This window comes from Anomaloglossus baeobatrachus, chromosome 4 (assembly GCF_048569485.1).
Source record: "Anomaloglossus baeobatrachus isolate aAnoBae1 chromosome 4, aAnoBae1.hap1, whole genome shotgun sequence".
NCBI lineage: Eukaryota > Metazoa > Chordata > Amphibia > Anura > Aromobatidae > Anomaloglossus > Anomaloglossus baeobatrachus.
Genome location: NC_134356.1, coordinates 628,666,021 through 628,691,402, shown reverse-complemented (window position 1 = coordinate 628,691,402; position 25,382 = coordinate 628,666,021). Strand labels below are relative to the sequence as shown.

General features: G+C 52.5%; 1 protein-coding gene across 1 annotated transcript in view; it reads left to right on the top strand.

Annotated features, from left to right (window-relative positions):
* Positions 1 to 25,382, top strand: part of BRD4 (bromodomain containing 4) — a 162,487-nt gene that overhangs the window by 9,402 nt on the left and 127,703 nt on the right. The window contains exon 2 of the mRNA XM_075346360.1: positions 17,300 to 17,624. Coding sequence (XP_075202475.1) covers positions 17,334 to 17,624 — 291 coding nt within the window. The 5' untranslated portion in view covers positions 17,300 to 17,333. The remainder of the gene's footprint in view (positions 1 to 17,299; positions 17,625 to 25,382) is intronic.

Genomic DNA, 25,382 nt, shown 5'->3' with positions numbered 1-25,382 from the left:
TGTGTGCCCCCTGTAGGCGCCGTGTGTGTGCGTGTGTGCCCCCTGTAGGCGCCATGTGTGTGTGTGTGTGCCCCCTGTAGGCGCCGTGTGTGTGTGCCCGTTGTAGGCGCCGTGTGTGTGCGCGCCCCCTGTAGGCGCCGTGTGTGTGTGTGCGCGCCCCCTGGAGGCGCCGTGTGTGAGTGTGCGCGCCCCCTGGAGGCGCCGTGTGTGAGTGTGCGCGCCCCCTGGAGGCGCCGTGTGTGAGTGTGCGCGCCCCCTGGAGGCGCCGTGTGTGAGTGTGCGCGCCCCCTGGAGGCGCCGTGTGTGAGTGTGCGCGCCCCCTGGAGGCGCTGTGTCCTGAAGGTGAAGCCTCTGTGCTTGATAACTGAGATTTCTTCCGATGTTTCAGGCTTTTCTAGCATTATGATCTTCACACAGGCTGAAAAGCATAAATAGCGATTCCCAATTATCGCTGTAAAATCACAGTGCCGTACCCTTCTCTTCATAGAATGCTGTGGTATATTTCTGGCTAGAGGATGTGAGAATAGATTGTAAGCTCTTATACATAGATGGGGATGTGATACGGCTACATGTGTTAGGCTAGTTTCACACTTGCGTTGGACGGGATCCGTAGCATTGCGTTGTGTGACGGATGCAACGGATGATACAGATCGTACAAAATAACACAATCCGCTATAGTTTTTTTTTCCTTGACTTTACACATCTGGGCATGCGCAGTTGTGTAAAGACAGATGCGTTAACGGAATCCGTCAAAATGACGGATTCTAACGGAATCCGCCACCATAGGACGCCGACGGAATCCTGCAGGTTGCGTTTTTTTGACACTCCGCCAAGTGCAGAAAAACGCTACATGCAGCGTTCCATCCGCCCGACTGTCACTGACGGTCAGCGTCAAAACAACTGATGCGCCGCGGGGCGGATGCAATGCAAGACCGTCCGTTGCTATCCGTAGCTAATAGAAGTCTATGCGGAATATAACGGTTTCCTGCAATGGTTACCGTAATTCCTCAAGGCTGCGGATAGCAACGGAAGCCGTCCACCGCAAGTGTGAAAGTACCATAAGTGTGGGCGTTCGTTTATGGGGGCCGTAGTTCACCCTCAAAATGACAAGTCTGACAGGAGCCATTTCTTGTTTTGGTGTCGCTCTTGGCTGTGCCCGGTCTGCCCACTGCTGCCACCTTCATATGCAGCTTTTATGTAACATGAAATGTTATTATGCTGTAACCAGTTCATCGGCGTCACTGGTGCAGCCATGATTATTGGCGCCTGGGGCTTCCCAGATGTACAAATTATTACACTAATTGTGTCAGTGGTACATATCTAGGGCCCGCCTCATAATCCCCGTCTTGGACCCCTCTCTCTGTGACCTTTTATAGCAGTGTAATTTCATCATAGACATTAATGTGATCTGATCTTGACGTATAGAAGTAACATGTATTTACCCCTTTGCTCTCCTGACACTTCTCAGGCTCTGGAGTTAAGGCGTACCTGTCTTTCCCCACAGTACCTATAGAAAAGCGTTGCCTCATCCCCTCTACAAGATTAGACTGCTGTTATTCTTAACCCCTTCACGACCATGGACGGAAAGATCCGTCATGGTGCCCTGGGCCTTAACGACCAAGGACGGATCTTTCCGTCTTGGCGTAATCGCGGCACCGGAGCCTCCGGTGACTGCGAAAAGTTAGGATAAACCGCAGATTCGGGGGAGGAGGGGACCTGTACCTGACCTCAGGAGGGGTGGTGCCTCCTCCCCGGACCTACGGAGGCTGTGATTGACTGACGAACGTCGCTCAACCAATCACAGCCACTGTAATGTTCCAGCCACTTAAAGTGACTGAAACATTGAAATCCAGCCCTGGCCAGTGCAGCTATAGCACTGGCCATTGGCTGGAGCTGGGTGACCTCACTGGATCACCCTCCCCCAGCTCCAGTAGCTCTGATTGGAGAGATCGGCCTTGTGACCGATTTCTCCAATCACAGTGGACCTGTTGCCGGTGACCGCCCCCGTCATCGTCCCTGCAGCACGCCAGCACAGTGAGTGTACACAGTGCAATGGCAGGGCGACAAGCTCCGGTCCCATGCTGTTATGAGACCGGAGCATGGGACCCGGAAGTTGCCGCGCTGCCATTGCACTGTATGAAACCGGCCTCCCGATCCGCCGCCGCGATCTGCCACCCGCACCCCCACCCCTCGTATCTGCTGCCCGCACCCTCACCCCCACACCTCCCGATCCGCCGCTGCCCTCTGCCGCGATCTGCCACCCGCACCCCCACCCCTCGTATCTGCTGCCGCACACTCACCCCCACACCTCCCGATCCGCCGCCGCTGCTGCCCTTCGCCGCGATCTGCCACCCGCACCCCCACCCCTCGTATCTGCTGCCCGCACACTCACCCCCACACCTCCCGATCCGCCGCCGCTGCTGCCCTCCGCCGCGATCTGCCACCCGCACCCCCACCCCTCGTATCTGCTGCCCGCACACTCACCCCCACACCTCCCGATCCACCGCCCTCCATCTGCCGCAGTGCCACCGGTCCCCCCTGATCTACTGCCCGGCCCCTTTCCCTCGTGATCGGCTGCTCATCCCCTCACGCCGTGATGTGCGCTCCCTCCCCTGTCACCGCCGTGATGTGCGCTCCCTCCCCTGTCACCCCCGTGATGTGCGCTCCCTCCCCTGTCACACCCGTGATGTGCGCTCCCTCCCCTGTCACCGCCGTGATGTGCGCTCCCTCCCCTGTCACCGCCGTGATGTGCGCTCCCTCCCCTGTCACCGCCGTGATGTGCGCTCCCTCTCCCTCACCTGTCTCCTCCGTGATCTGCGCTGCGCTCCCTCCCCCACCTCTCACCCTCCCCGATCTGCTGCCTCCTTCATCTCCTGTGATCCAGCTGCCTAGATCCATCCTGTAGGGTAACTATCCCCAATCTCACCTCCCACTCCCCTTCCCACCCATCCCCCCCCTCCCCCCATCCTCTGCCGCTCCTGCATCCACTGCGCTCTCTCCCATCCGCCCCCACCCTATCCCAGCAGCCGTCTCACAATCACAGATGCTCCCTTTATATGCCGCTGCCCCCCCATCTGCTGCCCCCCCATCTGCCGCTGTTTTTTTTTCTATGCCATGGGGGTCTAGTTTCCAAAATGGGGTCACATGTGGGGGAGCTCCACTGTTTCGGCACCTCAGGGGGTCTCCAAACGCAACATGGTGCGGCTAATGATTCCAGTTAATTTTCTGTTCAAAAAAGTCAAATGGCGCTCCTTCCCCTCCGAGTCCTGCCGTGCGCCCAAACAGTGGTTTTTCGCCACATATGAGGTATCTGCGTGTTCAGTCGAAATTGTCCAACAAATTTTGGGGGTTCATTTAATCCTGCTATCCTTGTGAATATGCAATATTTGAGGCTAAATTAACATTTTTGTTGCAAAAAGTAAAATGTTAATTTTTTTCCTTCCACATTGCTTTAGTTACTGTGAAGCACCTGAAGGGTTAATAACCTTCTTGAATGTGGTTTTGAGTAGCCTGAGGGGTGCCGTTTTTGGAATGGTGTCACTTTTGGGTGTTTTGTGTCATGTAGACCTTTCAAAATCGCTTCAAATGTGATGTGGTCCCTAAAAAAAGTGGCTTTGTAAATTTTGTTGTAAAAATGAGAAATTGCTCATAAACTTTGAACCCCTATAACTTCTTTAAAATTTTTTTTTTCCCAACATTGTTCTAATGTAAAGTAGACATGTGGGAAATGTCGTTGGTTTTAGAGCATAAAAATTCAAATTTTGAAAATTACAAAATTTTCGCGAAATTTCCGTTTTTTTCACAAAGAAATGCAAAAAATATCGGCCTAAATTTACCACTAACATGAAGCCCAATATGTCACGAAAAAACAATCTCAGAATCACCGGGATCCGCTGAAGCGTTCCAGAGTTATAACCTCATAAAGTGACAATGGTCAGAATTGCAAAAAATGGCCTGGTCTTTAGGGTCAAAATAGGCTTGGGGCTGAAGGGATTAATATGTGCAGTAACTATCCTGATTCATGTACTTTTTAACTTTCCCTCCAATTTTTAGTTAGTGGCAGCATTCTGCAAGCACTATAGGTACTGGAACTTCCTTTCCTCTCCATTAGGCTGTTTTCTCACATCAGTTTTTTGGCATCAGTCATGATCCCGCGAAAAAACTTATGCAACGGATCCGGCGAAAAAACAGATCATTTGCATCAGTTTTTTCCATCAGATCAGTTTTTTTTGACGGATCCGTTGTGATACTGAGCATGCTCAGTTCAAAAAAACGAATCCGGCGGCCGTATCCGGTTTCTGCCGCATTACGCCGGATCTGGCGTCCATAGGCTTCTATTATAAAACACGCTGTACGGCACCGGATCCGGTTTTTCGCCGGAGACAAAAAACTTTCCCTTCAGTGTTCCATCCGGCCGCCGGACAAGCAAATTTTGCCGGATCCAGCAAAAGTCAGATGGAACGCAAGGCCATCCGGCGCTAATAGAAGTCTATGGGGGGGAAAAACGGATCCGGCGGCAATAGACACCGGATTGTGCCTGATGGCAAGAAACTGATGTGTAAAAGCAGCCTTGAATTGGAAGCCTTATTCCCTGTGTACAGTTTTACAGACAGGAGACCAAGCCCATCCTTTGGCTTTCTGTAGCCCATCTCAGCATCTCTGCCTCTGGATGGCCAGCAATCTGCACAGAAAGGGGCCGCCTAGTCATTCACCAGCACTTTGAGCAAAACTGATTTATTTGGGGAGGGGGGATGGTCAGTTTATGACATCCTGTGCTCTGAGGTTTGCGGCGCTGTGATTGTGTCGGAGTGTCTGTAGCCGGTCTGTAGACGTGAGGCTGCGGCTCAGATACTCCATTTCTTGAGGAACTTGCAAGCCACAGAAAGTGTTCTGGTTCCTGAGGCGGTGCTGTTGGTCTGAGCGGCGTCTCGTCTACTGATGTGGCTTTGTACATGCCCTGATGAATGGTCAGAGTTTCTCTCCACAAATAGAGCTTGTTGAAAAACTTTTTGTTTTTGTATTTTTTTGTTGGGTCCTGTAGCACACACCACATGGTCTTTATGGTGGCACATTTACTTCGGGGATGCCCGACAGACACGTTTTTGCAACATCAGGTTACATATAAGATACAGCGATGGTAACACTGTATACCAAAACCAAAGAAATGAGCCGGAGCATCATTGGGTGTACGCGCAAATGTGTAGGAGCACGTTCACACTGTGCACCCCCAATCCTAACACCTAATATTAAAACCTCACCTTGTGAAAACCTCAATATAGATGGGGGACAGAGCAAGACCAGGGCCGACTGTTCAGACACCCAACCATGGGAAGCTGCGCCAATGCTCTGGAACACACTACCAAGAACAATTCTAATTATTCTTAACATACACACCTTCAAGCGGGCCCTAAAAACGCATTTCTTTAGACTAAAGAAATTGCGCATGAGACATCAAATACATTCTAAAAACTAATAATTATTTTATTCATATTGTAAAAAAAAAAAAATAATGGGTGAACATGATAACTGTGAATATAGACTACACGTCGAAACGTGCGTAGGGAGGGCACAGTACACCTTGTGTGAAGTATTAACCACTATCTTTATTACTATCCTTTATCCTTTTTGGTTGTATTGTTATTTTTTTTTCCCCCGGGGTCTTTGGGTTTGATTGTGCTTCATCGGGTTTATATTATTTAATTATTTATACTAGGTTCTGCTTTTGCTAATTATCAGACAGTAATTTTGCATGCTGCACACTTCCATATCTCTTCACCTGTACGGCCTCAGGATATATTTGTCGGTATAGTCATCCCATTTCTCGTTTTGAGATTCAATTAAATTATTTTGGGGTTTTATGTATTTTCCATCTTTAGTGATTTCATTATTTATAGAATGTTATTCATTGGTGAAAGTTTCATCATTTGAATGTTGTTGTTTTTTTACTCACCTGCTGTACATTTACCTGTCTTGGTGTGTTGGTTGTCCTCTCTATTTTCACAGTTGGTATCATGTCTACCCCTTTTTTTAACAATTGTATCAATAAATTAATTAGTTTTTAAAATTTGATGTCTCATGCGCAATTTCTTTATATGATTTGCATTTATCTTGCTCTGATGCAGGATCTATATCCAATATAGCCATTTGCCATTATACTGGTGTATCTTTTGAGAGCAAGGTTTTGACTCCTCTCTTTAGACTGGCCGATCACCTCACCTCCCTCATCTAATCTAGTCCCATTCTGCCCTTCCCAAAATTTACCGTAGTTTTCGTTTTATAAGACGCACTGGATTGTAAGATGTACCTCAAATTTAGAGATTAAAAAAAAAAAAATGGGGTCAGTCTTATACTCCTGTGTTGTCTCACCGGAGGGGGGCGGCAGCGGTGGTGGAGTGGGGTCACAGGAAGCAGAGGCTGTGTTGGCAGCGGCGCTGGGTCAGTGGTGGTGGCGGGTCAGTGGTGGCAGCGGTGGGTCAGTGGTGGCAGCGGCGTGTCGGTCGCGGGTCAATGGTGGCAGCGGTAGTTTGGTGGCAGGTCAGTGGTGGCAGCGGTGGTTGTGTGGTGGAGCAGGCCGGTGTGGCGAGTGTCTGTCTGTCAACGATCTGGGCTTCAAAGAAATGTCCCCCGGAGCTACGTGTGCGCAGATGGAGCTCTCATCCAAGAGCTCCATCTGCGCACGCGCTGACTCCCGGCGACATCATTTGAAACCGGGACTGCGGACAGTTTAAGACACTGCAGTCCGCACAGGCACCCGGCCGGCCGCACAGAGTGGTCACCGGGACAGAGAGGCACCCGGCCGCCTGCACACACCCAGAGGCACCCGGCCGCCCGCACACACCCAGAGGCACCCGGCCGCCCGCACACACCCAGAGGCACCCGGCCGCCCGCACACACCCAGAGGCACCCGGCCGCCCGCACACACCCAGAGGCACCCGGCCGCCCGCACACACCCAGAGGCACCCGGCCGCCCGCACACACCCAGAGGCACCCGGCCGCCCGCACACACCCAGAGGCACCCGGCCGCCCGCACACACCCAGAGGCACCCGGCCGCCCGCACACACCCAGAGGCACCCGGCCGCCCGCACACACCCAGAGGCACCCGGCCGCCCGCACACACCCAGAGGCACCCGGCCGCCCGCACACACCCAGAGGCACCCGGCCGCCCGCACACACCCAGAGGCACCCGGCCGCCCGCACACACCCAGAGGCACCCGGCCGCCCGCACACAGAGCTGCACAGTCAGCCCCCCGCCAATTCACCTCCCAGTAAGATATATTTGGATTTTAAGACGCACCCCTCACTTTCCTCCCAAATTTTTGGGAGGAAAAGTCTGTCTGATAATCCGAAAAATTCGGCACTTCCAATTCCTGTCCCCTGTGTCTTTTCTGGTTCCGTCCTCTTCATGTATTTTTTACTCTGTATCTGTACCTGTATAAATTGTGGCTGGTGACCGGTTCACGTGGCTGTATTTTGATGTCCGGACCATATATAACAAGCTCCCGCCCCCCCCCCAATTTACCTTTTGTGCCTCCCCTATTTCCGCATAGACTAAGCTTACGAGCACGGCCCTCATTCCTGTTAGTTTAGTATCTGTTGAATTGTGTTACTCTGTATTGTCTCATATTGTCTGTACACGTCCCCTCTGAATTGTAAAGCGCTGCGGAATATGCTGGCGCTATAGAAATAAAACTTATTATAGAAATGCCTGGCTCAGAAAGGGGCAGGCACAAACATTTGTCTGGTTTTAATACTAGAGGTTAGGACCGTCCCGATGGCGGGGCACCTTGCCATGGTGGGGTGACTTATGCTACAGTGATCACTAAGTCCCTGGTTATTTTATATGCACTATTACTATATACTTAGAATGTTTCCAATATTTAGCGTTATCGTATGCTAATATGTAAATTCCTCAGCTTTCATTGCTATTTTAAATTAGAGCTTTCCTTGCATATATATCACCCCCCCTCCAAAAAGGAAATCTGTTATTAAAAATTATAGGGTTTAAAAAAAAAAAAAAAAAAAAGAATACTACTAATAATTTTGATAGATCAGTCGTCTGCTACTGGTTGGTGGGGGCTGGGAAGGAGTCTCCTAGGGCAGACATTAGTCTACTCTCTTTCCTTGGGGCTTCCATGGCAACGCTTTCCCGGTCTTCCATCTCCAGTGTGGTTTTATGATTGGTTGTAGCAGTCATATGTTTGCACACATGTTATTGCCAGGGAAGTGTTGCCATGGAAATAGTGGTGTTGTTTTTTTATTAATCTGGACCAATTTGCAACAAAAATTGATATGATGGGGACTTAGAAATCTGCACACAGGTCAATTTCCAGGCGAATGACTGTCTGGTCACATGGTCCTGCCCCCACGGATCATGTACTTGGCCACCTGAGGGGTCCTGTTCTCACCTTCAGCGGAGCAATGCTTCTTTACCCCTCAACTTTGCGGGGAGCAGCGAGCTCCTGATGGTGTGGGAGCAAGGTGTTCATGGCTGGATGCTGGTGTAGGGGGCAGTCACAGCAAAGCTGCGGTCCCATGGGGATGGTGGTCACAATGGGGCGCTGGTTCCGAGGGAGGTGGCGTCACCACAGGGCGCTGCTTCTGAGGGAGGGAGGGTCACAACGGGACGCTGGTTCCAAGGGGGAGGGTCACGACGTGACGCTGGTTCCGAGGGGGTCACAACGGGATGCCGGTTCCGAGGGAGGGGGGGTGTCACGACAGGGCGCCGATTCCGAGGGAGGGTGGGGTCACGACGGGGAGCCGAGTCCGAGAGAGCTGGGGTCATGATGGGGCACAGGTTCCGAGGGAGAGGGGGGGTTACAACGGGGCGTGGGTTCCGCAGGAGGGGGGGGGTCACAACGGGGCGCGGGTTCCGAGGGAGGTCACGACGGGGCGCGGGTTCCGAGGGAGAGGGGGGTCACGACGGGGCGCGGGTTCCGAGGGAGAGGGGGGATCACGACTGGGCGCGGGTTCCGAGGGAGAGGGGGGGGTCACGACGGGGCGCGGGTTCCGAGGGAGTGGGGGGGGTCACGACGGGGCGCGGGTTCCGAGGAAGGGGGGGTCATGACGGGGCGCGGGTTCCGAGGGAAGGGGGGTCACGACGGTGTGCTGGTTCCAGCGGAGGGGGGGGTCATGTCAAAGCGTTAGCTCAAGGTGGGGCACTGGTCCCAGGGGAAGGGTGGGGTATCACGGTGGCATGGTACTTCCGGGGGATCAGTGCGGGCGCTAGTTCAAGTGAGGGGCTCATGGTGAGGCGCTGGTCCTGTGGGAAGTGAGGTGTCGGTCCCAGGTGGAGGGGGGTGACAGTTCAGGGAGGCATTGGTCACCCCCCCATATGTGCTTTCACAGGCTACTATTAGAGACACGGTGCGCACGGAGGTCGGCTACTTCTGAGGAGGCTGGTAACCATAGCAACAAGTTGTACACTACAGAGATAAAAAGCACACCGCATTTTTGATAAGAGGTAAATTAGGAAGCTGCTTGTTTTTACAAGTGATTTGCAGTTTTCTCATTTAATAAGTTGATACAAACTCTATAGGACCTCATAACATTAGATGGCTGTCGGCGGAAGGATCTTTACAACTTGGACTCCTCTCATGGTTCCAAAGAGTCAATGTCTGACTGCCTCATACCCCGGATAGTGGAGGTGACGGTGCCTCATACCCCGGATAGTGGAGGTGACGGTGCCTCATACCCCGGATAGTGGAGGTGACGGTGCCTCATACCCGGATAGTGGAGGTGACGGTGCCTCATACCCCGGATAGTGGAGGTGACGGTGCCTCATACCCCGGATAGTGGAGGTGACGGTGCCTCATACCCCGGATAGTGGAGGTGACGGTGCCTCATACCCCGGATAGTGGAGGTGACGGTGCCTCATACCCCGGATAGTGGAGGTGACGGTGCCTCATACCCCGGATAGTGGAGGTGACGGTGCCTCATACCCCGGATAGTGGAGGTGACGGTGCCTCATACCCCGGATAGTGGAGGTGACGGTGCCTCACACCCCGGATAGTGGAGGTGACGGTGCCTCACACCCCGGATAGTGGAGGTGACGGTGCCTCACACCCCGGATAGTGGAGGTGACGGTGCCTCACACCCCGGATAGTGGAGGTGACGGTGCCTCACACCCCGGATAGTGGAGGTGACGGTGCCTCACACCCCGGATAGTGGAGGTGACGGTGCCTCATACCCGGATAGTGGAGGTGACGGTGCCTCATACCCCGGATAGTGGAGGTGACGGTGCCTCACACCCCGGATAGTGGAGGTGACGGTGCCTCACACCCCGGATAGTGGAGGTGACGGTGCCTCACACCCCGGATAGTGGAGGTGACGGTGCCTCACACCCCGGATAGTGGAGGTGACGGTGCCTCACACCCCGGATAGTGGAGGTGACGGTGCCTCATACCCCGGATAGTGGAGGTGACGGTGCCTCACACCCCGGATAGTGGAGGTGACGGTGCCTCACACCCCGGATAGTGGAGGTGACGGTGCCTCACACCCCCGATAGTGGAGGTGACGGTGCCTCACACCCCCGATAGTGGAGGTGACGGTGCCTCACACCCCCGATAGTGGAGGTGACGGTGCCTCACACCCCCGATAGTGGAGGTGACGGTGCCTCACACCCCCGATAGTGGAGGTGACGGTGCCTCACACCCCCGATAGTGGAGGTGACGGTGCCTCACACCCCCGATAGTGGAGGTGACGGTGCCTCACACCCCCGATAGTGGAGGTGACGGTGCCTCACACCCCCGATAGTGGAGGTGACGGTGCCTCACACCCCCGATAGTGGAGGTGACGGTGCCTCACACCCCCGATAGTGGAGGTGACGGTGCCTCACACCCCCGATAGTGGAGGTGACGGTGCCTCATACCCCCGATAGTGGAGGTGACGGTGCCTCATACCCGGATAGTGGAGGTGACGGTGCCTCACACCCGGATAGTGGAGGTGACGGTGCCTCACACCCCCGATAGTGGAGGTGACGGTGCCTCACACCCCCGATAGTGGAGGTGACGGTGCCTCACACCCCCGATAGTGGAGGTGACGGTGCCTCATACCCGGATAGTGGAGGTGACGGTGCCTCACACCCCCGATAGTGGAGGTGACGGTGCCTCACACCCCCGATAGTGGAGGTGACGGTGCCTCACACCCCGGATAGTGGAGGTGACGGTGCGCGCTCCCAGCATGGACTATGGCAGTCTGTCCGCAGCCGGTACAAGGAGTGATGGGGGTGTGCGCGCTATTTTCGTAGCTGGCCGCCTGTAGCATCTACGCTATTTGCGTAGGTGTTGTAATTGCGTACATTCGGCGCCTGCACTTACATTCGATTGCATCACCACGCTCCTGCTGCGCATGACGTCACTTCCGGAAGTAGGGCGAACGCGTTTGTGAATAGGCATCTTTACGCTTCCAGCCTCCCTCGCTGCAGTGACGGCCCAGTTCTTTGATCCGTCACGTAGCCGCCGTAGCTACGCCATTGGCGCCTATCTCAGCAGAGGAAGTCTTACGCCTCCTGGTCGTGAATAGAGCAGTTACGTCTGCCTCTGTGCAGCTGGCCGGCGGCGCTACGCACTTTTCGTAAGGCCGGTTCTCCTTGGCGGGCCCAGTGTCGGACGGGTGGAAAGCGATCGCCGGTGCCGCACCCTGCATGTGAGTGCGTCCGTGTGTCCACGGCGCGGGCCTACCCACCCGTGGGTGTGTGCGCCGGGCACTGTACGGGAATGGCGTAAGAGAGAAATACCGGGGAGGAGGAGCTGGGGCCTGGAGAGCAGCCCCGAGCCGGCGCCATTTTCTGGGAGAGGAGGCCCGGGGGGGTGGCCTGTGTGTGGATGGGATTGTATGGAGACATGGCCCGGGATGCAGTGTGCGGAGCCTGCAGGAGGCAGTGTACAGGGCGCACCGGCCATTATCTGCTGTATAGGGGAGGGGTGTGTGTGTATACAGTGTATATATACAGTGTGTACAATATACATATATACAGTGTGTAATGTGCAGAGCCTGCAGGAGGCAGTGTACAGGCAGCACCGGCCATTATCTGCTGTATAGGGGAGGGGTGTGTGTGTATACAGTGTATATATACAGTGTGTACAATATACATATATACAGTGTGTAATGTGCAGAGCCTGCAGGAGGCAGTGTACAGGCAGCACCGGCCATTATCTGCTGTATGGGGGAGGGGTGTGTGTGTATACAGTGTATATATACTGTGTGTACAATATACATATATACAGTGTGTAATGTGCGGAGCCTGCAGGAGGCAGTGTACAGGGAGCACCGGCCATTATCTGCTGTATGGGGGAGGGGTGTGTGTATACAGTGTGTATATACTGTGTGTACAATATACATATATACAGTGTGTAGTGTGTAGTGTGCGGAGCCTGCAGGAGGCTGTGTACAGGGAGCACTGACCATTATCTGCTGTATGGGGGAGGGGTGTGAGTGTATACAGTGTATATATACTGTGTGTACAATATACATATATACAGTGTGTAATGTGCAGAGCCTGCAGGAGGCAGTGTACAGGGAGCACCGGCCATTATCTGCTGTATTGGGGAGGGGTGTGTGTATACAGTGTGTATATACTGTGTGTACAATATACATATATACAGTGTGTAATGTGCAGAGCCTGCAGGAGGCAGTGTACAGGGAGCACTGACCATTATCTGCTGTATGGGGGAGGGGTGTGAGTGTATACAGTGTGTACAATATACATATATACATATATACAGTGTGTAATGTGCAGAGCCTGCAGGAGGCAGTGTACAGGGAGCACCGGCCATTATCTGCTGTATGGGGGAGGGGTGTGTGTATACAGTGTATATATACTGTGTGTACAATATACATATATACAGTGTGTAATGTGCAGAGCCTGCAGGAGGCAGTGTACAGGGAGCACCGGCCATTATCTGCTGTATGGGGGAGGGGTGTGTGTATACAGTGTGTATATACTGTGTGTACAATATACATATATACAGTGTGTAATGTGCGGACCCTGCAGGAGGCTGTGTACAGGGCGCACCGGCCGTTATCTGCTGTATGGGGGAGGGGTGTGAGTGTATACAGTGTGTACAATATACATATATACATATATACAGTGTGTAATGTGCAGAGCCTGCAGGAGGCAGTGTACAGGGAGCACCGGCCATTATCTGCTGTATTGGGGAGGGGTGTGTGTATACAGTGTGTATATACTGTGTGTACAATATACATATATACAGTGTGTAATGTGCAGAGCCTGCAGGAGGCAGTGTACAGGGAGCACCGGCCATTATCTGCTGTATGGGGGAGGGGTGTGTGTATACAGTGTATATATACTGTGTGTACAATATACATATATACAGTGTGTAATGTGCGGAGCCTGCAGGAGGCAGTGTACAGGGAGCACTGACCATTATCTGCTGTATGGGGGAGGGGTGTGTGTATACAGTGTGTGTGTGTATATATACTGTGTGTACAATATACATATATACAGTGTGTAATGTGCAGAGCCTGCAGGAGGCAGTGTACAGGGAGCACCGGCCATTATCTGCTGTATTGGGGAGGGGTGTGTGTATACAGTGTGTATATACTGTGTGTACAATATACATATATACAGTGTGTAATGTGCAGAGCCTGCAGGAGGCAGTGTACAGGGAGCACCGGCCATTATCTGCTGTATGGGGGAGGGGTGTGTGTATACAGTGTATATATACTGTGTGTACAGTATACATATATACAGTGTGTAATGTGCGGAGCCTGCAGGAGGCAGTGTACAGGGAGCACCGGCCATTATCTGCTGTATGGGGGAGGGGTGTGTGTATACAGTGTGTATATACTGTGTGTACAATATACATATATACAGTGTGTAGTGTGCGGAGCCTGCAGGAGGCTGTGTACAGGGAGCACTGACCATTATCTGCTGTATGGGGGAGGGGTGTGAGTGTATACAGTGTATATATACTGTGTGTACAATATACATATATACAGTGTGTAATGTGCGGAGCCTGCAGGAGGCAGTGTACAGGGAGCACCGGCCATTATCTGCTGTATTGGGGAGGGGTGTGTGTATACAGTGTGTATATACTGTGTGTACAATATACATATATACAGTGTGTAATGTGCGGAGCCTGCAGGAGGCAGTGTACAGGGAGCACCGGCCATTATCTGCTGTATGGGGGAGGGGTGTGTGTATACAGTGTGTATATACTGTGTGTACAATATACATATATACAGTGTGTAATGTGCGGACCCTGCAGGAGGCTGTGTACAGGGCGCACCGGCCGTTATCTGCTGTATGGGGGAGGGGTGTGAGTGTATACAGTGTGTACAATATACATATATACATATATACAGTGTGTAATGTGCAGAGCCTGCAGGAGGCAGTGTACAGGGAGCACCGGCCATTATCTGCTGTATGGGGGAGGGGTGTGTGTATACAGTGTATATATACTGTGTGTACAATATACATATATACAGTGTGTAGTGTGCGGAGCCTGCAGGAGGCAGTGTACAGGGAGCACTGACCATTATCTGCTGTATGGGGGAGGGGTGTGTGTATACAGTGTGTATATACTGTGTGTACAATATACATATATACAGTGTGTAATGTGCGGAGCCTGCAGGAGGCAGTGTACAGGGAGCACTGACCATTATCTGCTGTATTGGGGAGGGGTGTGTGTATACAGTGTGTATATACTGTGTATAATATACATATATACAGTGTGTAATGTGCGGAGCCTGCAGGAGGCAGTGTACAGGGAGCACCGGCCATTATCTGCTGTATGGGGGAGGGGTGTGTGTATACAGTGTGTATATACTGTGTGTACAATATACATATATACAGTGTGTAATGTGCGGAGCCTGCAGGAGGCTGTGTACAGGGAGCACCGGCCATTATCTGCTGTATGGGGGAGGGGTGTGTATACAGTGTGTATATACAGTGTGTACAATATACATATATACAGTGTGTAGTGTGCGGAGCCTGCAGTAGGCTGTGTACAGGGAGCACTGACCATTATCTGCTGTATTGGGGAGGTGGTGTATGTGTATACAGGGGGGGTGTATATACATATACATTACTGTATGTAATGTGCGGACCCTGCAGTAGGAGACTGTGTATAGGGCACACTGGCCATTATCTGTGCTGTATGGAGCGTGTGTATGTATGTGTATATATATATTATCCTATCTCACACATTCTGAATGTATGGAGTCATGCAGCCTCCCCTGTAGTTGCTGTATACAGATGCTCCGTCTCTGCAGTGTACACACACATTCTATACAGACCCCCCCTGCAATGCTCACCCCTACTTGCCGTATAGCAGAGGTTCGGCACTCTCTCCAATCCTTGCACAGGGCATGTGATGAGCCCCGTGGATTATGTAGGGGATCCCCGCTGTCGGGGGGAGCATGTTGCTGACACAATAGTGATCTGATGTATGGTGTGGCACAGTGCGGTGAGCCCGGTGTACAGATGATGCCAGTTGTTGATCTGCCGGTGACGTGATGTACAGACGGGCTCCGGCTTCTCGCCCAGAAACACACGGACTTTGCACTGTACAGAGATTGCAGCAGTGGAGGAAAGCGAGGATGAGTCAGGAGTCTCCTTATCTCTGCCGCCTCAAGGTCTTACAAGAAGAGGTGTCTGGGGCTGTAGAGGGTCTCTTGTCAGGTGGGCCAGCCTCTCATATAGTGGTCTTATCTTTTGTATGCTGGGCCACATCCCTCTACAGTCCTGCATTTCTTTCTAGTAATGTAGTTGTTTGCTGTTGTTATTATACATTGTCCCCTCCAACCAATATTTGCTTATACAGGGTTAAACGGCGTCATCAGTTTGTCGATTCTGGCGTAAAACTGAAATAATATAAAACGTTTGCACACTCCATACCTGGCTGGACACATTTTTTATTTTGCGGTTTTATGCCAGTCTAGATTAGGAATTAATTAGCTCCTTTTTTTTTCTTTGTTTTTTTTTGTCCTATACTGATAGATTAGCTGTGCCAGTCTGAAAACCTGCAAAAAGGCAAATAAAAACAAAACATACCGTATTTTTTGGACTATAAGACGCACCCTGGTTTTAGAGGAGGAAAATAGGAAAATAAAATTTTAAGCAAAAAATGTGGTCGTGACACACTGTTATGGGGCGAGGATCTGCTGCTGACACTATTATGGGGTTAATGTCCCCAAATTCTCTACTAAGGTACCCCATCCTGGTAATGATCCTCCTGCCTTGTGTATATATTTATGTCCCTCATCCTGGTATAGCCCCATCTTGTTATATACTGCATCTTGGTATGTGCTCCCATCCTGCTCATATACGCCATCATCCTGCTCATATACCCCCATCATCCTGCTATGTGCCATCATCCTGTTCATATACCCCCATCATCCTGCTGTATGCCATCATCCTGTTCATATACCCCCATGATCCTGCTCATATACCCCCATCTTCCTGCTATATGCCATCATCCTATTCATATACCCCCATGATCCTGCTCATATACCCCCATCCTGCGGCACACACAAAAAATAAACGTTTACACTCACCTTTCCTCGTTCCACGCAGCGTCGCTCCTCCTCCTGTCTGTGCCGGCAGCGCTGTGTTGAGCCGCCGGCCACGTTCCCTGCAGCACTGCGATGTATTGTCCTCCAGCCGGCGCGGCTGTGAGGACACACGTGCGCACAGTGACGACATCATCGCTGTGAGCCCCGCTAGTTTCCAGTCCACACAGCGCGGCCGGCAGACTGGAGGACATCGCGGTGCTGCAGGGGAACGGTGAGTACATTGATTCACTGCACCCCGCGCTGATGATGATGATGCACGGGGGGCAGTGAATACAGCCGAGCATGATCACTCCAGGCTGTAGTTACCAGGGGTGATCACTGCCGGCTGTTAATTATGCGCGCGTCCCCGCCCATCATCCCGCCCACCTATCAGCCCCGTCTTCAGCGCTGAGAGATGGGCGTGCATATGTAATGAGCGGGCCCACGTGGTCACGGCAGGCGCCGCTACAGCCTGCTTGTGCCCCGATGACCCGCTCCACCGCAGCACCCTCATTCCCCGCAGCCCTACATTCAGACCATTAGACGCACCCCCCCACTTTCCCCCAAAATTTGTGGGGGGGTTTCCGTGTTATGGTCCGAAAAATACGATATACCACACAATTTTCCTGCGAGGGATCATAATCAATAACCTGTACCCTGAGGTTGTGGAAATGGAGAGGAACTGAGTACTAAATAATAGTAGAACTTTTATTAATTGAATAAGGAAAAATAAATCTGTTTTCCGTCCTCTGTTTCTCATCTGTTTCGTGTTTTCCTCCCCAGGTCGCCTGGCCCTGCATGCGATGGGAGCTTTATCATGTCAAGCGAGACTGGGCTAGGTACACGTCTGAGGGCCACATCTGGAATGGGCGACGGAGTGGAAGGGGTCCCTATGTCAGGGGCCCCCCAGCCTGCACCTCCTCAACCCCAACCACAAGTCCCCCTGCTAATCAACCCTGCGCCTCCTGAAACCGCCAGGTCAAACCAACCAAAGCGCCAGACCAACCAGTTACAGTACTTACTAAAAACCGTGCTGAAGACACTATGGAAGCATCAATTTGCTTGGCCTTTTCAGCAGCCTGTGGACGTCATCAAACTAAACCTGCCTGTGAGTACAATCTGTCCATAAGCGCCACCTATATGGTGTGACCACAGTACACTGTATGACATGGCACATTGTATATTTGTACTCTGGATGTTAGGCTGGCACACTATATCCATACTATGGACGTTAGGCTGGCACATTGTATAGCCGTACTCTAGATGTTAGGCTGGCACACGATGTGTTTGTATTCTGGACTTTAGGCTGGCATACTGTGTAGCCGGATGTTGATCTGCACACTGTATAGCCGTACTCTGGATGTTGATCTGCACACTGTATAGCTGTACTCTGGATGTTGATCTGCACACTGTATAGCCGTATTCTGGATGTTAGGCTGGCATACTGTGTTTGTATTCTGGATGTTAGGCTGGCACACTGTATAGGTTTACTTTGGTTGTTAGGCCGGCACACTGTATAGCCGTACTCTGGATGTTAAGCCGGCACACTGTATAGCCGTACTCTGGATGTTAAGCCGGCACACTGTATAGCCGGACTCTGGATGTTAAGCCGGCACACTGTATAGCCGGACTCTGGACTATTGGCTGGCATATAAAAATGATTTTTTTATTTTAAAAAAAGGTTTGCCTATTTTTTCGCTCATACAAAATTTTTTTTTCTCTTCCTCCATCGTCATAGCCACATGCGTAATTTTTTTTTTTTTACGAGACGAGTTGTAGTTTTGGATAATTCCATTCACCCTTACCGTATAATGTAGTGGAAACTGGGGGAAAGAAATTCCAATTGGGGTGAAATAAAAAAAAAAAAAAAATATCGCAAATCTACCGTTGTTTTTTTGGTTTTTGTTTTTACAGTGCGGTAAAAATGACCTGGCAGCATGATTCTCCAGGTCAGTACAATACGGCAATTGCCAAACTTCTATAGATTTTTTTTATTTTATTTATTTATTTTATTTTTTTATTTTTTTTTTTTTTAAGTGTATAAAAAAAAAAAGTTTGCCTTGTCTCCATTTTCTGGGATCGGTAATTTTGTATAAATTTGTCGATGGAGGTGTGGCTTTTATTTTTTTTGTTTTTTTTTTATTTTTTCTCAACAATTTAAATGTAGATACCTTTTTGGTCACGAATACGTTTTTTTATTTTTTCTGTTTTGATCAGACTTTCTTGGACGTGGTGATACCAAATAAGTGTTTTTGGTTTTATTTTCAACTGGGAAATGTCTGTTCAAACTTTTTTTACTTTTTTTTTTTTTTTAAAGTTTTTCTTTTTACATTTTTTGTTTTTTGACACAGTGGCTTGAACCTGTGGCATACAGTATATACTGCAATAAGACTATTGCAGTATATAGTACAAAATACGATCTCCCATGAAGTCAAAGATTGGGGCTCATGGTGGGCGAATATGCCAGACCCCTGGTTGCCATGAAAATTTTATCTGCATTCTGCTATTTCGTTGTCTGGGTCTGATAGTAGCTGAGGCTTGTGTACTGTCAAATTGGTCAATTTCAACGCCCCTGTCAGCTTGAAAATGACATTCAAATGGTTAAACGGCAGCGATCAGCTCTCAGGTCACTGCAGTTGCAGGCGGTTATGGTATGAATTCGGCTCTTGAATATCCTTAATATATATATATTATGCTGAACAGTGTGACATATGGATTTTGGTAACATGGTTGCAGGCCGGTCCTGTAAACACGTATTTGCCAGTGGCTTCTGTGCTGGAGACTGTGGCAGACCTCGGCATATTTTTCAGATGAAATTGCTATATACGCTCTGAAAATCGAAGCTACGATGCATGTGTGCTCATGGCCCATAATCTTGAATAGGCCCAAATTCTTAGTGCCCTTTTGTTTCCCCTTTTGTTTCCCCCTCCCCCCCTTCTCCCCCCCCCTTTCCTTCCTTCCCCCCTTTCCTTCCTCCCCCCCCTTTCCTTCCTTCCCCCCCTTTCCTTCCTTCCCCCCCCTTTCCTTCCTTCCCCCCCTTTCCTTCCTTCCCCCCCTTTCCTTCCTCCCCCCCTTTCCTTCCTCCCCCCTTTCCTTCCTCCCCCCCTTTCCTTCCTCCCCCCCTTTCCTTCCTCCCCCCCTTTCCTTCCTCCCCCCCCTTTCCTTCCTCCCCCCCCCTTTCCTTCCTCCCCCCCTTTCATTCCTCCCCCCCTTTCCTTCCTTCCCCCCCTTTCCTTCCTCCCCCCCCCTTTCCTTCCTTCCCCCCTTTCCTCCCTTCCCCCCCTTTCCTTCCTTCCTCCGCCCCTTTCCTTCCCCCCCCCCCTTTCCTTCCTCCTCCCCCCCTTTCCTTCCTCCCCCCCTTTCCTTCCTTCCCCCCCCTTTCCTTCCCCCCCCCCCCTTCCTTCCTCCCCCCCTTTCCTTCCTCCCCCCCCCTTTCCTTCCTCCCCCCCTTTCCTTCCTCCCCCCCCCTTTCCTTCCTCCCCCCCCCCCCCCCCTTTTCTTCCTCTCTCCCCCCCCTTTTCTTCCTCTCTCCCCCCCCCTTTTCTTCCTCTCTCCCCCCCCTTTTCTTCCTCTCTCCCCCCCTTTTCTTCCTCTCTCCCCCCCCCTTTTCTTCCTCTCTCCCCCCCCTTTTCTTCCTCTCCCCCCCTTTTCTTCCTCTCCCCCCCTTTTCTTCCTCCCCCCCCCTTTTCTTCCTCTCCCCCCCCCTTTTCTTCCTCTCCCCCCCTTTTCTTCCTCTCCCCCCCCCCTTTTCTTCCTCTCTCCCCCCCCCCTTTTCTTCCTCTTTCCCCCCCCTTTTCTTCCTCTCTCCCCCCCTTTTCTTCTCTCCCCCCCTTTTCTTCCTCTCCCCCCCTTTTCTTCCTCTCCTCCCCTTTTCTTCCTCTCTCCTCCCCTTTTCTTCCTCTCTCCTCCCCTTTTCTTCCTCTCTCCTCCCCTTTTCTTCCTCTCTCCCCCCCTTTTCTTCCTCTCTCCCCCCCCTTTTCTTCCTCTCTCCTCCCCTTTTCTTCCTCTCTCCTCCCCTTTTCTTCCTCTCTCCTCCCCTTTTCTTCCTCTCTCCCCCCCTTTTCTTCCTCTCTCCCCCCCTTTTCTTCCTCTCCCCCCCCCCCCTTTTCTTCCTCTCCCCCCCCCCTTTTCTTCCTCTCCCCCCCCTTTTCTTCTCTCTCACCCCCTTTTCTTCCTCTCTCACCCCCTTTTCTTCCTCTCTCACCCCCTTTTCTTCCTCTCTCACCCCCTTTCTTCTTCCTCTCACCCCCTTTTCTTCCTCTCTCACCCCCTTTTCTTCCTCTCTCACCCCCCTTTTCTTCCTCTCTCACCCCCCTTTTCTTCCTCTCTCACCCCCCCTTTTCTTCCTCTCTCACCCCCCTTTTCTTCCTCTCTCACCCCCTTTTCTTCCTCTCTCACCCCCTTTTCTTCCTCTCTCACCCCCCCTTTTCTTCCTCTCTCACCCCCCTTTTCTTCCTCTCTCACCCCCCTTTTCTTCCTCTCTCACCCCCCCTTTTCTTCCTCTCTCACCCCCCTTTTCTTCCTCTCTCACCCCCCCTTTTCTTCCTCTCTCACCCCCCTTTTCTTCCTCTCTCACCCCCCTTTTCTTCCTCTCTCACCCCCCTTTTCTTCTGAAAGTAGCTGAGGCTTGTGTACTGTCAAATTGGTCAATTTAAACGCCCCTGTCAGTTTGAAAATGACATTCAAATGGTTAAACGGCAGCGATCAGCTCTCAGGTCACTGCAGTTGCAGGCTGTGTAACACCACCAGCATTTGGCGGTTATGGTATGAATTCGGCTCTTGAACATCCTTAATATATATATTATGCTGAACAGTGTGACATATGGATTTTGGTAACATGGTTGCAGGTCGGTCCTGTAAACACGTATTTCCCAGTGGCTTCTGTGCTGGAGACTGTGGCAGACCTCGGCATATTTTTCAGATGAAATTGCTATATACGCTCTGAAAATCGAAGCTACAATGCATGTGTGCTCATGGCCCATAATCTTGAATGTGCCCAAATTCTTAGTGCCCTTTCCTTCCCCCCCCCCCCCTTTCCTCCCCCCCCCTTTCCTCCCCCCCCCTTTCCTCCCCCCCTTTCCTCCCCCCCCTTTCCTCCCCCCCCCTTTCCTCCCCCCCCCCTTTCCTCCCCCCCCCTTTCCTCCCCCCCCCCTTTCCTCCCCCCCTTCCCCCCCCCTTCCCCCCCCCCCTTCCTCCCCCCCCTTTCCTCCCCCTTTCCTCCCCCCCCTTTCCTCCCCCCCTTTCCTCCCCCCCCTTTCCTCCCCCCCTTTCCTCCCCCCCCTTTCCTCCCCCCCCCTTTCTCCTCCCCCCCCTTTCCTCCCCCCCCTTTCCTCCCCCCCTTTCCTCCCCCCCTTTCCTCCCCCCCCTTTCCTCCCCCCCCTTTCCTCCCCCCCTTTCCTCCCCCCCCCTTTCCTCCCCCCCCTTTCCTCCCCCCCCTTTCCTCCCCCCCCCTTTCCCCCCCCCCCTTTCCTCCCCCCCCTTTCCTCCCCCCCCCCTTTCCTCCCCCCCCCCTTTCCTCCCCCCCCCTTTTCCTCCCCCCCCTTTCCTCCCCCCCCTTTCCTCCCCCCCCTTTCCTCCCCCCCCCTTTCCTCCCCCCCCTTTCCCCCCCCTTTCCTCCCCCCCCTTTCCTCCCCCCCCTTTCCTCCCCCCCCTTTCCTCCCCCCCTTTCCCCCCCCTTTCCCCCCCCTTTCCCCCCCCCTTTCCCCCCCCTTTCCCCCCCTTCCCCCCCCCCCCTTTCCCCCCCTTAACCCCCCCCCCCCCCCCCCCTTCCTCCCCCCCTTCCTCCCCCCTTTCCTCCCCCCCCCTTTCCTCCCCCCCCTTTCCTCCCCCCCCCCTTTCCTCCCCCCCTTTCCTCCCCCCCTTTCCTCCCCCCCCCCTTTCCTCCCCCCCCCCTTTCCTCCCCCCCCCTTTCCTCCCCCCCCCCCTTTCCTCCTCCCCCCTTTCCTCCCTCCCCCTTCCTCCCCCCTTTCCTCCCCCCCCTTTCCCCCCCCCCCCTTTCCTCCCCCCCCTTTCCTCCCCCCCTTTCCTCCCCCCCTTTCCTCCCCCCCCCCTTTTCCCCCCCCCCCCCTTTCCTCCTCCCCCCCTTTCCTCCCTCCCCCCTTTCCTCCCCCCCCCCTTTCCCTCCCCCCCCCCCTTTCCTCCCCCCCCCCTTTCCCCCCCCCCCCTTTCCCCCCCCCCCTTTCCTCCCCCCCCCTTCCCCCCCCTTTCTTCTTCCTCCCCCTTTCTTCCCCCCCCCTTTCCTCCCCCCCTTCCCCCCCCCCCCCTTTCCTCCCCCCCTTTCCTCGCCTTCCCCCCCTTTCCTCTCCTTCCCCCCCCTTTCCTTCCCCCCCCTTTCCTTCCCCCCCCTTTCCTTCCCCCCCCTTTCCTTCCCCCCCCTTTCCTTCCCCCCCCTTTCCTTCCCCCCCCCTTTCCTTCCCCTCTGTGCGTGCGGGGCGGGCGGCTGTGCAGTAAGTTACCAGTTGTCCGCGATCCCACTTTCAAATGATGGCGCCGGTGGAGCTCTTGGATGAGAGCTCCATCTGCGCATGCGTTGCTCCGGGCGCCATTACTTGAAACGGGCCAGCGGACACACTGGGAAAACACCGCATCCGTCTGCTCCACCACTGAGCAGCTCCCCGCCACTTGCCACCACTAAGCAGTCGCCGCCGCTGCCACCCACTGAACCGGGACCGCGCGGACACTCACTGCACCGGCCTGCTTCATGGCTCACCCGCTGCTGCCTGCCGCCACCACGGCGCCTGCCTGCCGCCACCACGGACGCCACGGCGCCTGCCGCCACCACGGACGCCACGGCGCCTGCCGCCACCACGGACCCCGCTGCCACTGACCCGCCGCGCCTGCCAGCACAACCTGTGCCTCCTGTGACCCCGCTTCACCACCACTGCTGCCCCCCTCCGGTAAGAGAACACCGGAGTATAAGACAAACCCCATTTTCCCTTTTTTTTAACCTTTTTTTATGTCTAAATTTGGGGTGCGTCTTATAATCCGGTGCGTCTTATAAAGCGAAAAATACGGTATATGTATGCTTGCATATGTAAATATATGCATATGCCCTTGTGTGTGTATATGTGCACATATATATTGTATTATGACCAGTATCATAGAATATACATTTAAATCCAGTCCAGAAATTTAAAGAAATTGATTATTTACTTGTATTATATAAAAACAAATAAAAAAAAAATTAATGAAAGCAATACTTTTAACATGTATGTCTGGTGCTCAAGTAATTTAAACACTTGTGTTGTCAATCAGTGATTGTATATAAACCTTGTAGTGCCGCCCTTCCCAGCATCATGTATAAGGCTGCCTTCCCACATCCGGTTTTTGCTGAGCGGCACAATATGGCGCTTTGCAGAAAAAACGCGATTTGTTTTGTTTGTTTTTGCCGATTGTTGCGGTTTTTTTTCGGCATAGACTTGCATTAGTGCCGTATTGTGCCGCATGGTCTTGCGTTGCGTCCCTTTTTTTGCCGGATGCTGCATATTTAGCCCATGCTGTGGCCAGATGGAAAGTTGCCTGGCACGTTTTTTTTGTGCCGTGAAAAAAAACGCATCGCGCCGGATCCGGCGCGATTTACAATGCAAGCCTATGGACACTGGATGCGGCGTCCTGCGGCAAAAAACCGCATCCGTCCTCCGGATGCGGTTTTTTGCACTGCGCATGCTCAGTATCAAGCCGCATCCGTCAAAAAACGGACGGGCCGCATGGAAAAAACTTATGCAACGGATCCGTTTTTTTTTTCGCCGCATCCATTGCATAGGTTTTTGAGCCGCACTGCAAAAACCGGATGTGTAAAAGCAGCCTATGGGTGATTGTTTCACCTGAAACGCGTAGTGCTGTGCTGTCATGTCATCCGTTGTCTGCATGCTAAAATAAAGACCATGGCTTTCCTCGCCTGAAGAGCTGGATGTTCCTTCTTTCTTCTATTTGCAATGTCGGGCTGTGGCAGTGTCTGTCCGTGCTCCAGGGGGAGGCCAGGAGTGAGCGTGTACACAGTGAGCTGATATACATAAATTGCATGAAAACAATGCCAAAATCCTGACAAATTCTGCCCGTGTGAACATTGCTCTTATGGGAGCTGCAGAGACTATGGAATAGTGGTGACTATTAGGCTATGTGCCCACGCTAGAATGTCCCTGCGGATTTTTTTGCCTGAAAATCCGCGACTTTCGCGGCAAATCCGCACCCGCGGATTTGCCGCGGATTTTGATGCGGATTTTTTTTTTTTCCCATTCAAAGCCAAAAATCCGCACCAAATCTGCACCAAACAATTGACATGCTGCAGATTTTTCCGCATCAAAATCCGCGGCAAATCCGCCGCGGAAAAATCCGCAGCATGGGCACAGCATTTCCAAAATGCCATTGAAATGGCTTGGAAGTGCTGCTGCTGCAGATTTTCGGTAAATCCGCGGCAAAAATCCGCGGTAAATCCGCGGTAAATCCTGTAGCGTGGGCACATAGCCTTACAATTTCTGAAACATTGAGGCTGCTTTCCACACATCCGTTTTTTTGCAGTGCGGCACAATCCGGCTCAAACACCTATGCAATGGATGCGGCGAAAAAAAACGGATCCGTTGCATAAGTTTTTCCATGCGGCCCGTCCGTTTTTTGACGAATGCGGCTTGATACTGAGCATGCGCAGTGCAAAAAAAACCCGCATCCGGCGGCCGGATACGGTTTTTGCCGCAGGACCCGGCATCCATAGGCTTGCATTGTAAATCTCGCCGGATTCGGCGCAATGCGTTTTTTTCGACGCACAAACAAAAATCGTGCCAGGCAACGTTCCATCCGGCCGCCGCATGGGCTAAATATGCTGCATCCGGCAAAAAACGAACGCCACGCAATACCATGCGGCACAATACGG